Source organism: Salvelinus alpinus, chromosome 21 (assembly GCF_045679555.1).
Source record: "Salvelinus alpinus chromosome 21, SLU_Salpinus.1, whole genome shotgun sequence".
NCBI classification, from domain to species: Eukaryota; Metazoa; Chordata; class Actinopteri; order Salmoniformes; family Salmonidae; genus Salvelinus; species Salvelinus alpinus.
The window spans coordinates 6584415-6601405 of record NC_092106.1 but is presented as its reverse complement, the minus strand read 5'-3'; the positions used below and the strand labels follow the sequence as shown (position 1 = coordinate 6601405).

Here is a 16991-nt window from a genome sequence, read left to right as displayed (position 1 = left end):
GTGGCACCTGACCACACGACTGAGCAGTAGTCCAGGTGTGACAAAACTAGGGCCTGTAGGACCTGCCTTGTTGATAATGCTGTTAAGAAGGTAGAGTAGCGGTTTATTATGGACAGACTTCTCCCCATTTTAGCTGCTGTTGTATCAATATGTTTTGACCATGTTTACAATCCAGGGTTACTCCAAGCAGTTTAGTCAACTCAACTTGCTCAATTTCCACATGATTTATTACAAGATTTAGTTGAGGTTTAGGTAGTGATGCACCGATATGACATTTTTGGCCGATGTCCGATATTTTCCTTGCCCCCCAAAAATATTTTGCAGCCTTTTAAGCATTCTAGTACAGTTAAATAGTTAACAAACACACATGGACGCAGCGGTCTAAGGCACTGCATCTCAGTGCAAGAGGCGTCACTACAGTCCCTGGTTCGAATCCAGGCTGTAGCACATCCGGCCGTGATTGGGAATACCATAGTGCGGTGCACAAATTGGCCCAGTGTCGTCCAGGCTGTCATTGTAAATAAGAATTTGTTCTTAACTGACTTGCCTAGTTAAATAAAGGTTTCACACACACACCACACTGACCAAAAAGTTATTTTGTTGGCATTTACGTATGTCCCCATTACCAGCAAAACATACTCAAAACATATTTTTTTCACTTACTTGCTGTGCTCTTTGGTTGTTCAGTCATTTTATTCTCAACCAGGATTTCTATGGAATGCCGTTTGGGTCTTTGCGTGTCAAAAAAGATACATGTCAAATAACACACCTGTTTCAGTAGCTATAGTTAGCTAGCTAACTATATAGCTAGGTGTCATCATCTAAAATAACCCTAATTTATAAGACAGTTCTTATTTGATTAATGGTGGTCGGACCCATCTATGTGAAGCTAGCCACAATAAGGATTAGCCACAATAGTGTACTTTGCGGTTAGCCTTCAAAATAAAAGTATGGCATAATTATACTATTTGTATTCATTTGCATTACTGTCAATGACATACTGTTATTTTGAAGGCAAACTGGAAATTCCACTATTGTGCATAATCCTTATTGTGGCTAGCTTAACAAGCCATAACCCGGTGCGGTCGTGCCTCACTAGCCAGATGAAGCTAGCTGGCTGCTTATAAAACATTAGGGCAACAGGGTTAAGTTGCTGACTAGCTATTTATTTTCATGAACTGAAGTTCAATTTCAATAGGCGAACAACAAGTGTCAACCTAGCTAGTACTTACTCACAAGGATTCCTAAATCATTGCTAAGAATAATGAAAATGACTCCAGGTTCTACTGGTCATTTGTTTTCAGGCTGGTTGTTTTGGTGCTAACTAGGTACCAAGCTAAAGCTAGCTAGCCCAGAAGTTGCGGTCGAACAAATTATGCTTTATTACCAAAGCGGTATTGTAAACACGTAGTACGTGGCCGGTGTTTGCTTGTTTGCTGACTTTTTTTGTACAGATTTGACAGTGCTACTGTATCTTCTTTGACACGCAAAGATCCAAACGGCGTTCCATAGTATATATATTGTGAAGCTAATAGCAGTGACGCTATTACTGTGTAACTCCCGTAGGGCAACATCTGAAAAATAGCGCACTTGGTTGTGTGTACTGGTGCTCGACCAGTCGGCGAAAGAAAACATCACCCGTGACAGAGAACGGTTGATTGTCAAGGGCAATGAATACCATTATCTTGGCTTTAATGGATTTCGCCTTTGAGTTGTCGAGCTGAAATTTTGTTATCCTTTTAACTGACTGGTCGACTTGTTGACAGCTCGATCCACACAGCAAACATTGTGGGCTAGTTTAGGAATGCTGTGTTGCACGTATAGCGCAAAATTTGACGTGGCGTCATTACGTCATGTTTCTACGTTATATAGGTATGCACGTCAGCTTTGACATCGGTTTTGCATATCGGGGCGTTAAACTAGACATCGATGTTGGCATTTGAAGCTAATATCTCCCGATTCCGATATGTTCACCGATTTATATCGTGCATCCCTAGGTTTAGGGTTTAGTGAATGATTTGTCCCAAATACAATGCTTTTAGTTTTAGAAATATTTAGGACTAACTTATTCCTTGCCACCCACTCTGAAACTAACTGCAGCTCTTTGTTAACTGTTGCAGTCATTTCAGTCTCTGTAGTAGCTGACGTGTATAGTTTTGAGTCATCCTACATACATAGACACATTGGCTTTACTCAAAGCCAGTGGTATGTCTTTTAGTCAAGATTGAAAAAAGTTATGGGCCTAGACAACTGAACCTGGGGAATTCCTGATTCTACCTGGATTATGTTGTAGAGGCCTCCATTAAAGAACACCCTGTGTGTTCTGTTAGACAGGTAACTCTTTATCCACAATATAGCAGGGGGTGTAAAGCCGTAACACATACGTTTTTCCAGCAGCAGACTATGATCGATAATGTCAAAAGCCGCACTGAACAGCCACCACAATCTTTTTATCGTCAATTTCTCTCAGCCAATCATCAGTCATTTGTGTAAGGCTGTGCTTGTTGAATGTCCTTCCCTATATGTGTGCTAAAAGACTGTTGTCAATTTGTTTACTGTAAAACAGCATTGTATCTGGTCAAACACCAATATTTTCCAAAAGTTTACTAAGAGTTGGTAACAGGCTGATTGGTTGGTTATTTGAGCCAGTAAAGGGGGCTTTACTATTCTTAGGTAGGGGAATGACTTTTGCTTCCCTCCAGGCCTGGGGGCACACACTTTCTAGTAGGCTGAAATGGAAAATATGGCAAATAGGAGTGGCAATGAGAGTCTAGTTTACATAATGCTCTTACCACTTCTGTCAATACTGAGCACACATACGCACAGTACACACACACACACAGACTCACAGGCAGGCTGCCATCTCTGTCCAGTTCTTAATAATGGAATGCAAACACGTTGATGTAACACTATACAGTAGAGCACAATGCCAGGCGCTGAAGAATAGATGCTTTTCTCACAGTGGTCTGCTTTCAGCACCGCCACAAGATCTAGCGAGGCTGGCTGGAACAAGTGAATGTGAGAGAGATGGAAAGAAGAGATAAATATAGTGCGTTTGGCTGATAAGATGGGGATGTGTTTGCTTTCAGTCTGTCTACTCTACAAGGGATGGATGGGGTGAGGGAGGGAAGGAGGGAGGGAAGGAGGGAGGGAAGGAGGGAAGGAGGGAGGGAGGGAGGGAGGGAGGGAGGGAGGGAGGGAGGGAGGGAGGGAGGGAGGGAGGTTGAAAACCAGAGAGAGAGAGATGAGTGCCCTGGACTGATGCTGCTTGATACAGTGTCGGGCATTTCCATGTAAAAGGCTCCATGACCACTAATGTGAAATTTATAGGCGCATTTCAAATTTGGTGTCAAATGAAAGCTAAGACTTTTTTTTTTATTAAGGCATATATCAATTCTTCAACCATTTTCCATCTTAAAAATGTGGAGTAAGTAAAGTCTTTCTGGTCAACTAGATGGAAAAGGGTTCTTGTCTTCTGGAAGTTTAAGAAATATTGCCTTTGTCTTGTCATTTTGTCACCAGAAATAATTAAAGTTTACAGAAGTAACAGGTAAAGGTAGAACTACCAATTAGTTATAGTGTTTTTACTGATAACAATTTACTTTATGATTTATTAGGTGATTAAAATGTTACCGATTTGGTAACAGAATGACCAAATAAGCAGTAACAGAATGACTGCAACTGAATTGGCTACAATGGGAATTCATAGTAGTCACAAACCACAGTTGAGTCACCTTCAACTGTCCTTTCTTCCACTGGCATACTGTTATGCTCAGCTCATAACTGTTTTCTTTCTGTTGCGGGGGGTTAAAAGCAAGCGTGTCTCTTCTCCCTCTCCATTACCTCTCCTAGCTCAGACTGACACCTACCCATGAGCCCCCTCTTTTTCCGTTTACTGTAACCAGACCTTTCACCTACTGAGCACCGACTGACACCCGATGTTGAAAATGGACGTTGAAATTTGGTCAGTTCAAATCTGGACCAATCATAGCCCACTGAATGAACATTGTTTCAAAGTCATTTAAATAAAAAAAATGGTGACCTTAATTTATCAATCAAGTTCAACGGAGGAGCGAAAACCCGCAGACAATCGGACCTCCTTGGAATGAGTTTGACGAGTGTTATCGGATGTTAATCCACTTCGCTTACTGTAGTTCAATAACCAAAATATATTTCTTTAAACTCAATGTCTCATGTCATAGCTAGCACCCCCTTCTTTCTGCAGACATCTTTGAATCTTAATTCTGAGTATATGTAAATATTTAAGAGTTTTTGGAAAACGTGGTCGCATAAAAAACAGAGGGAGATTTTACCGTAATTCTGTAACCAAACTGGACAACTGTACTGTTATTTGAGTTAATGTATTTTTGTAAAGATTTCAGTGGAAAATGTTCAAAGTAGTCCATGTGTTGTGTGGTTTGTTTAACTTTGCAATACAGTGAAAAAAAACGAGTCTCACTTTCATTCTGTTAATTGCCCTTCACTAGTTTCTGAGTGCAATAGTGGTTAGAATCAGTCTTGTTCCCCAACAGTACATTTCATCCAGACAGAAAATGTGCTTGTTTTAATTAACATTACAAATCAAATTGTATTTGTCACAAATTCTTATTTACAATGACGGCCTACCCCGGCCAAATCCGGTCTAAGGCACTGCATCTCAGTGCAAGAAGCGTCACTACAGTTCCTGGTTCGAATCCAGGCTGAATCACATCTGGCCGTGATTGGGAGTCCCATAGGGCGCCGCACAATTGGCACAGCGTCATCCGGATTTGGCCGGGGTAGGCCGTCATTGTAAATAAGAATTTGTTCTTAACTGTATTATCCTTTCCACACTGTGCCACGCAGCATGATATTGGCAAAAAAATATAGGCCTAGTTAATTGGTGAATGGTTGAAATAATGGAATCAATAGTTTGGAATATAGTGGTCAGCACCTTGAATACATTGTTTTACATGACTGCGAATTAATAAACCAGGGAGGAATTATTGACAGGGTAGGAAACAAAGTGTTGGTCAGTGTTTCCAGGTGATCCTAATTAGGTGTTACATTGTGTTTTCTTACTTAATTTAACATATTCATGCTTTGCCTATTCCTCTCTGATAAGATACCGTTGTACAAGCATGCTTACCTAGGCATACACCGGCACTGGTACCAGGCAGTATTAGCTAGCTAGTTACGTTTGCTCTGACTCTTATGCCTTGATCACACCGACAGCGTCATTACGCAAAATGGTACGCAGCATCTGGATATGTGAGCAACAAAAGTTCAACATTCACCTTCTGCCACCATTTCTGTCAAGCCATCTACGCATAAAGTTTGACGCATATGTTCAATAAATCCAACGTATGCACCACACAGAACGCAATGCAACTGCCCCTGCAACACAATGCTGCAAGGCAAACACAGCGTCCCGTTGGAAATTAATGTACTACCAAAATGCAATTACGCTGTCTGTGTGATTGAGGCGTTAGTACATTTAGCTAACTAGCGATTAGCATTGGCGGCTAACACAAATTGTTAAGAAAAGACAAACTAGCAGATAGTAGTTTGCAGACAGATAAACAAACTAATAGTGTATAGAACACTTGTGGAAAGCAGCATGTCACCAACATTGTTGCATCCATCTGACCATGCAGAATGAAAGGAAAGAAAGTGCTCATGACTCTGTGGTCGAGCAACTGCTCTCTCCTTGAGTGACAGGGAGCAGAGCTTGGTGTGGTTAGCAGCATGCAGCAGAGGCTGAGCACAAGAGGAGAGAGAAAGAAAGAGATGACTCAAGTAGCAAACGGCGTAAACTATAAAAACTGACATTATACGCACCGGAGTTAGGGTTGCACATTTTGGGGAATATCCAGAGGTGGAAACTTTCTGTGGGAATTAACGGGAAGATATGGGAATTAACAGAAATATATGCAAATTTGATATTAGTACCATTTAAATGTAGATGTGTTTTGCATTGGATATATTTACCATATCATATGGAGACAAACATACACCTTTTACCTTATCATAAGTAGACATAATTGAAAATGATAAAATCTTTCCAATAGACAAAAATAAAATAATATGTTTTACGAATTGAACTTCAATTAAATGAGTTGACTCTTCACATGGGATGATTTCACTGAACAACAAAAGAAAGGGAATATTGAATGATCCCCAATGATCCATCGCATCTCCCAAAAACACTTTCAACATACATCTGTAAAATGATAGTCTAGAAACTAAAGCTTTGGTTGTCTTCCTCTCCGGCTTCTGTGTCATCTCCCTGGAACTCCTCAATGTCAACCTCTTGAACATCAGACTCTGAGGCCTCATCTTCACTGTCACTTTCCAACCTTGTTGAGGATGGCTCGTTGTCAGGCTCAAAAAGCCTCAAATTTGCCCGGGTGGCCACCAATTTTTCAACCCTTGTATTGGTCCGCCTGTTGCATGCTTTGGTGTGTGTGTTCCCTAACAAGTACCAGTCACTGTCACGTTCCTGACCTTATTTTTCCTTTGTTTAATTTTGTTTAGTTGGTCAGGACGTCAGCTGGGTGGGTAGTCTATGTTTTGTGTTTCTATGTTGGGGTTAATGTGTTGCCTGATATGGTTCTCAATTAGAGGCAGGTGTTTGACGTTTCCTCTGATTGAGAACCATATTAAGGTAGGGTGTTCTCACTGTTTGTTTGTGGGTGGTTGTCTTCCGTGTCTGTATGTCTACCACACGGGACTGTTTCGTTTGTCGTTCGTGTATGTAGTCTGTTCCTGTTCGTGCGTTCTTCGTAGTTTGTAAGTTCTCAAGTCAGGTCTGTCTACATCGTTTTGTTGTTTTGTAATTTTTCAAGTATATTTTCGTGTTAGTGTTCGTTTACGTCTTGTTAAATAAATTCATTCATGTCTTCATCACCCGCTGCGCCTTGGTCCAATCTCTCTCCGCAAGACGAACGTTACAGAACCACCCACCAAACAAGGATCAAGCAGCATGAGAGGAACCAGCAGCAGCGGCCAAAAGACCAGGACTCGTGGACTTGGGAGGAAATATTGGACGGAAAAGGACCCTGGGCTCAGACAGGGGAATATCGCCGCTCTTTTGAAGAGAGGGAGGCAGCTAAAGCCCAGGAGCGGTGGTATGAGGAGGAAGCAAGGAGACGTGGCTGGAAACCCAAAAGGAAACCCCAAATATTTCTTGGGGGGGGGATAAAAGGGAGAGTGGCGAAGTCAGGTAGGAGACCTGCGCCTACTCCCTGTACTTACCGTGGAGAGCGAGAGTACGGGCAGACACCGTGTTACGCAGTAGAGCGCATGGTGTCTCCTGTACGTGTGCATAGCCCGGTGCGGTACATACCAGCTCCTCGTATCGGCCGGGCTAGATTGAGGATTGAGCCGGATGTCATGAAGCCGGCCCAACGCATCTGGCCACCAGTGCGTCTCCTCGGGCCGGCTTACATGGCACCAGCCTTACGCATGGTGTCCCCGGTTCGCCTACATAGCCCGGTGCGGGTTATTCCACCTCCCCGCACTGGTAGGGCGACGGGGAGCATACAACCAGGTAAGGTTGGGCAGGCTCAGTGCTCAAGGGAGCCAGTACGCCTGCACGGTCCGGTATATCCGGCGCCACCTTCCCGCCCCAGTCCAGTACCACCAGTGCCTACACCACGCACCAGGCTTCCAGTGCGTCTCCAGAGCCATGTTCCTCCTCCACGCACTAGCCCTATGGTGCGTGTCTCCAGCCCGGTACCACCAGTTCCGGCACCACGCACCAAGCCTCCTGTGCGTCTCCAGAGCCCTGTACGCACTGTTCCTTCTCCCCGCACTCGCCCTGAGGTGCGTGTCTCCTGTCCGGTACCACCAGTTCCGACACCACGCACCAGGCCTATAGTGCGCTCCGAGAATTCAGTGTGCCCTGTTCCTGCTCCCCGCACTAGCCTGAAGGTGCGTGTCCTTAGCCCGGTACCTCCAGTTCCGGCACCACGCACCAGGCATACAGTGCGCCTCAGCCGGCCAGAGCTGTCTGTCTGCCAAGCGCCGTCAGAGCTGCCCGTCTGTCCCGAACCGTCAGAGCTGCCCGTCTGTCCCGAACCGTCAGAGCTGCCCGTCTGTCCCGAACCGTCAGAGCTGCCCGTCTGTCCCGAACCGTCAGAGCTGCCCGTCTGTTCCGAGCCGTCAGAGCTGCCCGTCTGTTCCGAGCCGCCAGAGCTGCCCGTCTGTCCCGAGCCGTCAGAGCTGCCCGTCTGTCCCGAGCCGCCAGAGCTGCCCGTCTGTCCCGAGCCTTCAAAGCCGCCCGTCTGTACCGAGCCTTCAAAGCCGCCCGTCTGTACTGAGCCTTCAAAGCCGCCCGTCTGTACTGAGCCTGCAAAGCCGCCCGTCTGTACTGAGCCTTCAGAGCCGTCCGCCAGACAGGAGCCGCTAGAGCCGTCCGCCAGACAGGAGCCGCTAGAGCCTTCCGCCAGACAGGAGCCGCTAGAGCCTTGTCTACCTCTCTCAAAGAGTTCAGTCTATAAAGTCAGAACATCTGCTGTCTTAGCCATGGCCTGTCACCAAGGGAGTACCCCAAAACTAGATCCTTGGCCTCACGCTCTTCTCAATTTACATCAACAACATAGCTCAGGCAGTAGGAAGCTCTCGCATCCATTTATATGCAGATGATAGTCTTATGCTCAGAAGGCCCCTCCCCAGATTTTGTGTTAAACGTTCTACAACAAAGCTTTCTTAGTGTCCAACAAGCTTTCTCTGCCCTTAACCTTGTTCTGAACACCTCCAAAACAAAGGTCATGTGGTTTGGTAAGAAGAATGCCCCTCTCCCACAGGTGTGATTACTATCTCTGAGGGTTTAGAGCTTGAGGTAGTCACCTCATACAAGTACTTGGGAGTATGGCTAGATGGTACACTGTACTTCTCTCAGCACATATCAAAGCTGCATGCTAAAGTTAAATCTAGACTTGGTTTCTTCTATCGTAATCGCTCCTCTTTCACACCAGCTGCCAAACTAACCCTGTTTCATATGAACAACCTACCCATGCTAGATTACGGAGATGTAATTTATAGATTCGGCAGATAAGGGTGCTCTCGAGTATCTAGATGTTTTTTACCATTCAGCCATCAGATTTGCCACCAATGCTCCTTATAGGACACATCACCGCACTCTATACTTATATGTAAACTGGTCATCTCTGTATACCTGTCGCAAAACCCACTGGTTGATGCTTATTTATAAAACCCTCTTAGGCCTCACTCCCCCCTATCTGAGATATCTACTGCAGCCCTCATCCTCCACATACAACACCCGTTCTGCCAGTCACATTCTGTTAAAGGTTCCCAAAGCACACACATTCCTGGGTCGCTCGTCTTTTCAGTTCGCTGCAGCTAGCGACTGGAACGAGCTACAACAAAACACTCAAACTGGACAGATTTATCTCCATCTCTTCATTCAAAGACTCAATCAAGGACACTCTTACTGGCAGTTGTGGCTGCTTTGCTTGATGTATTGTTGTCTCTAACTTCTTGCCCTTTGTGCTGTTGTCTGTGCCCAATAATGTTTGTACCATGTTTTGTTCTGCTACCATGTTGTATTGCTACCATGTTGTTGTCATGTTGTCATGTGTTGCTGTCTTCCTTTATTGTTGTCTTAGGTCTCTCGTTATGTAGTGTTGTCTCTCTTGTCGTGATGTGTGTTTTGTTCTATATTTTATTATTATTATTATTTTAGCCCCCGTCCCGGCAGGAGGCCTTTTGGTAGGCCGTCATTGTAAATAAGAATTTGTTCTTAACTGACTTGCCTAGTTAAAAGTACAAAAATAAAAAATAAAATCTAAGGCTCTGGCCAAGTCAATAAAAATAGCAGCACAACATTGCTTAGAATCAAAGGCATCATTAAGGACCTTTTTTAAGGTTGCAGTGACACACCCATAAACTAAGCGGAAACCAGATTGCATACCATGTAATCACATGAACTAAGCAGATACCGACTGTGGGATCTGAGTGGGAAAGAAGTCAAAGTCTCAGTGAACTGAGGCTGCTTTGGTCAAAGATTATCTAGAGGTGTTTTCTGTTCTCTGGTAATGTAATGCCAACTGGCATTCACCTGTCAATAACCGCTAGTGTAGCATGTGTGTGGACAAGTCATCCAATCATCCATTCATCCATTTTAAAGGTCAAGCCTTACTGGATGGAAAGAATAATGTAAAGGGGCGGGTGAGTGAAATACTTACACGAGCCAGAGCCTCCATTTAGTCCCAGGTGCTCTAGGCAGGGCTGATAGACATAGATAACCCTATTGTCAGGCGTATCCAAGTCTCTGATGGAAAGGTCAGTGTGTAATGATACAAAGCCAGCTTTTGTGACCTGAACAATGAGAATTCGCCCTCTGGATGAATTAGGACTCACACACACCAGCATAGCAGAGTCTCTGTGTCTGTCTCCACACTCTAGATCTAGTGGTAATTGCTGTGCCCAAAGGCTCCCAGGCAGTGGTGGAAAAAGTACTCAATATTGACATACTTGAGTAAAAGTAAATATACCTTTTTTTGAATAGAAAATGTGTAAAAGTGAGTCAGCTTTTAAAAGTGTTTTTTTAAATATTCTTAAGTATCAAAAGTAAATGTAATTGCTAATGTATACTTAAGTATCAAAAGTAAAAGTATAAATTATTTCAAATTCCTTATATTAAGCAAACCAGACGGATAGCCAGGGCTACACTCCAACACTCGTAATACAAACAAAGCATCTGTGTTCAGTGAGTCCACCAGATAAGAGGTGGTAGAGATGACTAGGGTGTGTGAATTGGACAATGTTCATGTCCTGCTAAGCATTAAAATGTAACAAGTGCTTTTGTGTGTCAGGGAAAATGTATGGAGTAAAAAGTACATTATTTTCTTTAGGAATGTATTGAGGTAAAAGTTGTCAAAAATATAAATGTTAAAGTACAGAGATGCCCAAAAACTACTTAAGTAAAAATACTTAAAAGTACTACTTAAGTAGTTTACACCACTGCTCCCAGGCCCAGCTGTTGTCTTTAAATGTTGTTGTGTTATGGCTCGGTGAAACACAATGTTCTGTTTAGTCTAAATACCTAACTGCTAACAGACAACTAGGGTTTGGCAGTGCACAAACTCAGCCACCACAGATGTGATGTTTGGTGCGTCACACTTTCTACCTGCCCCAGTACCCACACTTCCAACGTGTGGCACAGGGGGATTAACGTAAACGTATCACAGGAGCAGGAAAGATATATCCTGCAGGATAAATGACCACCCACCCTTTATCATTGGCATCAAGAGAATAATTGCCAGTGGTGAGCAGGTCCAGGAACTTGAACAGATATGGCACAGAGAGTGAGTGAGAAAGAGAGGGAAACTGAGGTTTTGGGAGGGAGAAGAAGAGACCGAGAGGGGGAGAGAGCTCAATCCTTCTTCCTCCTCTCTGAGATCACCATCACCTTAAAGGCATCCTCATTCGGTAGAGAGAAAGAAAGAGCAAACACAAGTAATTTCTCTTGACATCCCCAAGCCATTGTTTTCTGAGCGAGATGGGCCACAGGGTTCAACCCAATCATGTTTCATTTTCCCAGTCAGTCACCCTAATGGCAAACATCACTCCATAGATTTTGCTCAGGTTTTCAACGCTGAGTTGAATGTCATTGAGAAAACTTTATTTTTTTAAATAAATAAGTGTCTGTAATCTGTTTTTTTCTTGTGCCGTAACTGTTCAGATTGTTTTATTTTTACTGGAACAATCTGAATGCATGTAACTGACTTTTTGTTGTAATCAGAGTATATGTAACTGATTACATCTAATCATTTACTCCCTAACCCTGTGTGCAAATGGCTCACTTCTGTCTGTCACCTGACCCCTGACAGTCTCCACATCGGGCCCTTTAATATGCATGCATAATGCAATGTGCCTCCCTAGCCCTTGGCTGATCGTTTCCATATTGTGAGATTCCTGAAAACACTTCTCTCGTGCAGAGAGCTGTTTTAGATGAAACGTCTCAGATGGAAATAGATAGAGGTGATCCAGGGACACTCTCCAAACCTAACCATAAACCTAACCCTAAAAAGGACCTTTTTAACCTGATTGTTACTCCCTATAAATCTCCAGGTATGGTTATGGTGGATCAGACATCACCATGAGCCATCCCCGCATAACAGCCGGAAGCATGATGGCACACTGTTAGTCCCATTGACTTCTGGTAGCCCTCCGTCTTCAATAAGAGGTGGAGCAATCAGCTGAAGTCTTGCAAGCTGATCAATCGATGGCTCAGGACTCATTTGTTGAATTATTTACTGACTTTGCTAGCAGGGGGTCCTTACCAGCTGGTGGTTTGTTTGGGGAATATATTTATTCGTTGGTCTGGTGAATGATGGAGTTGCAGAAAAGTGGCTGTGTTTACAGAGGTTAGTCATAGAGAGAGGAGTGACGTATTAACATGCCCATTTACAGACCTCATTTCAAAATGTATATTCACTGAAATAATATCCAATGTACTCTAGTTAGTCCATTTCTTTTCCATTAGCCTCTATGTTGTGTATATGTACAGTCAGATCCCAAATTATTGGCACCCTTGAAAAAAGACTGCATAAAATTAACAATAAAAATATTGAGCAATATTGTATGCCAAACATGTTTTACTAATACAGTTGGTCTGATAAAGAGATTTAGTTTACAATTTGACCTCTTATCTGTGAAAAAGATCATGTCCGCAAAGACACTACAGTATAGTGTAGTTACATGTTTAATGTATATGAGATGCATTTCTCTCTTGTTTCGGAGTTTCTGGATTATTTGCATATTGCTCAAAATCTGTAGTAGATAAACCAGTTTACTTTTAAAATAGTGTTTATCAAACATCTAAGTGATCAGCAATTAAGAGCAGTTGGATTCAGTAATAATTCCATTTATTTTAACAAGAGAAAGCGAATCATATCAAAAGTAATGTGAGCATTTCTCAATTGAAAATGTGCTTCGAGTTTTGAAACAGCAGCCTTTTTAATGATCTGTTTCAATTGCACCAAAGTTCTACACACAATACCCTATAATGACCCCATCATGTTTTTCACATTTCTTGAAAATAAAATACTAAAATATCTCATTTACATAAATTTTCACACCCCTGAGTCAATACATTTTATGGTAAGCGCTTTGCACACCTGGATTGTACTATATTTGCACATTATTATTTTTTATTCTTCAAGCTCTGTCAAATTGATTGTTGATCATTGCTAGACAGCCATTTTTAAGTCTTGCCATAGATTTTCAAGCTGATTTTAAGTCAAAACTGTAACTAGGCCACTCACGAACATTCAATGTGGTCTTGGAAAGCAACTCCAGTGTATATTTGGCCTTGTGTTTCAGGTTATTGTCCTGCTGAAAGGTGAAGTCATCTCCCTGTGTCTGGTGGAAAGCAGACAACCAGGTTTCCCTCTAGAATTTTGCCTGTTCTTAGCTCCATTCTGTTTCTTTTTTTTAAATCCTGAAATACTCCCCAGTCCTTAACGATTACAAGCATAACATAACCCAAACATAACACTTTATATACAGGACAATAAATGCATTGCTTTGTCACATTTTTTGCAGTATTACTTTAGTGCTTTGTTGCAAACAGGATGCATGGAATATTTTAATTCTGTACAGGCTTCCTTCTTTTACTTTGTCAATTAGGTTAGTATTGTGGAGTAACTACAATGTTGTTGATCCATCCTCAGTTTTGTCCTATCACAGCCATTAAACTCTAACTGTTTTAAAGTCACCATTTGTCTCATCTTAAAATCCATGAGTTGTTTCCTTCCTTTCTAGCAACAGAGTTAAGAAGGATGCCTGTATTTTTGTAGTGACTGGGTGTATTGATACACCATCCAAGGAGTTATTAATAGAGGTCGACCGATTAATCGGAATGGCCGATTAATTAGGGCCGATTTCAAGTTTTCATAACAATCGGAAATCGGTATTTTTTTTTTTTTTTACACCTTTATTTAACTAGGCAAGTCAGTTAGAACAAATTCTTATTTTCAATGACGGCCTAGGAACAGTGGGTTAACTGCCTTGTTCAGGGGCAGAATGACAGATTTTTACCTTGTCAGCTCGGGGATTCAATCTTGCAACCTTACGGTTAACTAGTCCAATGCTCTAACCACCTGCTTTACGTTGCACTCCACGAGGAGCTTGCCTGTTACGCGAATGCAATAAGAAGCCTTAGCATTAAACTTATCTTATAAAAAACAATCAATCAATCATAATCACTAGTTAACTACACATGGTTGATGATATTACTAGTTTATCAAGCGTGTCCTGCGTTGCATATAATCGATGCGGTGCGCATTCGCGAAAAAGGTCTGTCATTGCGCCAACGTGTACCTAACCATAAACATCAATGCCTTTCTTAAAATCAATACACAGAAGTATATATTTTTAAACCTGCATATTTAGCTAAAAGAAATCCAGGTTAGCAGGCAATATTAGCCAGGTGAAATTGTGTCACTTCTCTTGCGTTCATTGCACGCAGAGTCAGGGTATATGCAACAGTTTGGGCCGCCTGGCTCGTTGCGAACTAATTTGCTAGAATTTTACGTAATTATGACATAACATTGAAGGTTGTGCAATGTAACAGGAATATTTAGACTTATGGATGCCACCCGTTAGATAAAATACGGAATGGTTCCGTATTTCACTGAAAGAATAAACGTTTTGTTTTCGAGATTATAGTTTCCGGATTCGACCATATTAATGACCTAAGGCTCATATTTCTGTGTGTTATTATGTTATAATTAAGTCTATGATTTGATAGAGCAGTCTGACTGAGCGATGGTAGGCAGCAGCAGGCTCGTAAGCATTCATTCAAACAGCACTTTCGTGCGTTTTGCCAGCAGCTCTTCGCAATGCTTCAAGCATTGCGCTGTTTATGACTTCAAGCCTATCAACTCCCGAGATTAGGCTGGTGTAACCGATGTGAAATGGCTAGCTAGTTAGCGGGGTGCACGCTAATAGCGTTTCAAACGTCACTCGCTCTGAGACTTGGAGTAGTTGTTCCCCTTGCTCTGCAAGGGCCGTGGCTTTTGTAGAGCGATGGGTAACGCTGCTACGAGGGTGGCTGTTGTCGATGTGTTCCTGGTTCGAGCCCAGGTAGGAGCGAGGAGAGGGACGGAAGCTATACTGTTACACTGGCAATACTAAAGTGCCTATAAGAACATCCAATAGTCAAAGGTATATGAAATACAAATAATATAGAGAGAAATAGTCCTATAATTCCTATAATAACTACAACCTAAAACTTCTTACCTGGGAATATTGAAGACTCATGTTAAAAGGAACCACCAGCTTTCATATGTTCTCATGTTCTGAGCAAGGAACTTAAACTTTAGCTTTCTTACATGGCACATATTGCACTTTTACTTTCTTCTCCAACACTTCGTTTTTGCATTATTTAAACCAAATGGAACATGTTTCATTATTTATTTGAGGCTAAATTGATTTTATTGATGTATTATATTAAGTTAAAATAAGTGTTCATTCAGTATTGTTGTAATTGTCATTATTACAAATAAATAAAACAAATCGGCCGATTAATCGGTATCGGCTTTTTTTGGTCCTCCAATAATCGGTATCGGCGTTGAAAAATCATAATCGGTCGACCTCTAGTTATTAATAACTTCACCATGCTCAAAAGGATATTTAATGCCTGCTTCTTTTTTTCACCCATCTACCAATTGTTGCCCTTTGTGGGGCATTGGAAAACCTCCCTTGTCTGTGGTTCACTGCTCGACTGCGGGACCTTACAATTATTGTATGTGTGGGGTACAGAGATGAGGTAGTTATTCAAAAATAATTTTGATGCACTATTATTGCACACAGAGTTGCACACAGAGTGTAACTTATTATGTGACTTATTAAGCACATTTTTACTTCTGAACATTTTTACTTCTGAATTTCATTAGGCTTGCCATAATAATGGGATCCTCAGACCCCTTGTGAGACCATATGCTGACACATGCACATTTGTGGCCTGCTGGAGGTCATTTTGCAGGGCTCTGGCAGTGCTCCTCCTTGCACAAAGGCGGAGGTAGCGGTCCTGCTGCTGGGTTGTTGCCCTCCTACGGCCTCCTCCACGTCTCCTGATGTACTGGCCTGTCTCCTGGTAGCGCCTCCATGCTCTGGACACTACGCTGACAGACACAGCAAACCTTCTTGCCACAGCTCGCATTGATGTGCCATCCTGGATGAGCTGTACTACCTGAGCCACTTGTGTGGGTTGTAGACTCCGTCTCATGCTACCACTAGAGTGAAAGCACCGCCAGCATTCAAAAGTGACCAAAACATCAGCCAGGAAGCATAGGAACTGAGAAGTGGTCTGTGGTCACCACCTGCAGAACCACTCCTTTATTGGGGCTGTCTTGCTAATTGCCTATAATTTCCACCTTTTGTCTATTCCATTTGCACAACAGCATGTGAAATTTATTGTCAATCAGTGTTGCTTCCTAAGTGGACAGTTTGATTTCACAGAAGTGTGATTGACTTGGAGTTACATTGTGTTGTTTAAGTGTTCCCTTTATTTTTTTGAGCAGTGTATTTAAAAAAACAACAACATCATTTTCACTTTGACATTATGGGGTATTGTGTTTAGGCCAGTGACAAAAAAAAATCTAAATTTAATCCATTTTAAATTCAGGCTCTAACACAACAAAATATGAAAAAAGTCAAGAGGTGTGAATACTTTGTTCTTGCCGAAAACTGAAAATACCCACAGCTTTTTATCAGGTTGTAAATTGACTAAATGGGCAATAAAATACAATCTTTTTTTTCCATTGTTGGTTTTATCAGTTAACTTAATTTATGTCTGAAAAGGGATGTCAACTGGATCTGTGAGATAAGGCAATAGCTAGCTGCTAAAGCTCTCCAGAGGCACGTCCCTGCTGTGTGTGATGCAAGACCAGCTCAGTGTTGCAGGCTGGTGTGGGAGGTGAAGTGTGGCTTTATGGATGAGATTAGGGGAGATTTACGACCGATGAGAAGATTCATAG

General features: G+C 42.4%; 1 protein-coding gene across 3 annotated transcripts in view; it reads left to right on the top strand.

The window, feature by feature from the left end:
* Positions 1–16991, top strand: part of LOC139547699 (prostacyclin receptor-like) — a 66300-nt gene that overhangs the window by 11317 nt on the left and 37992 nt on the right. The window contains exon 3 of one of the 3 annotated variants that reach the window (XM_071356696.1): positions 13333–16773. The exons of the other annotated variants lie outside the window; for them this stretch is intronic. Within the exon in view, the coding sequence (XP_071212797.1) occupies positions 13333–13473 (141 nt within the window). The 3' untranslated portion in view covers positions 13474–16773. Of the gene's footprint in view, positions 1–13332; positions 16774–16991 lie in introns of those variants that run through there. 3 annotated transcript variants of the gene reach the window in all.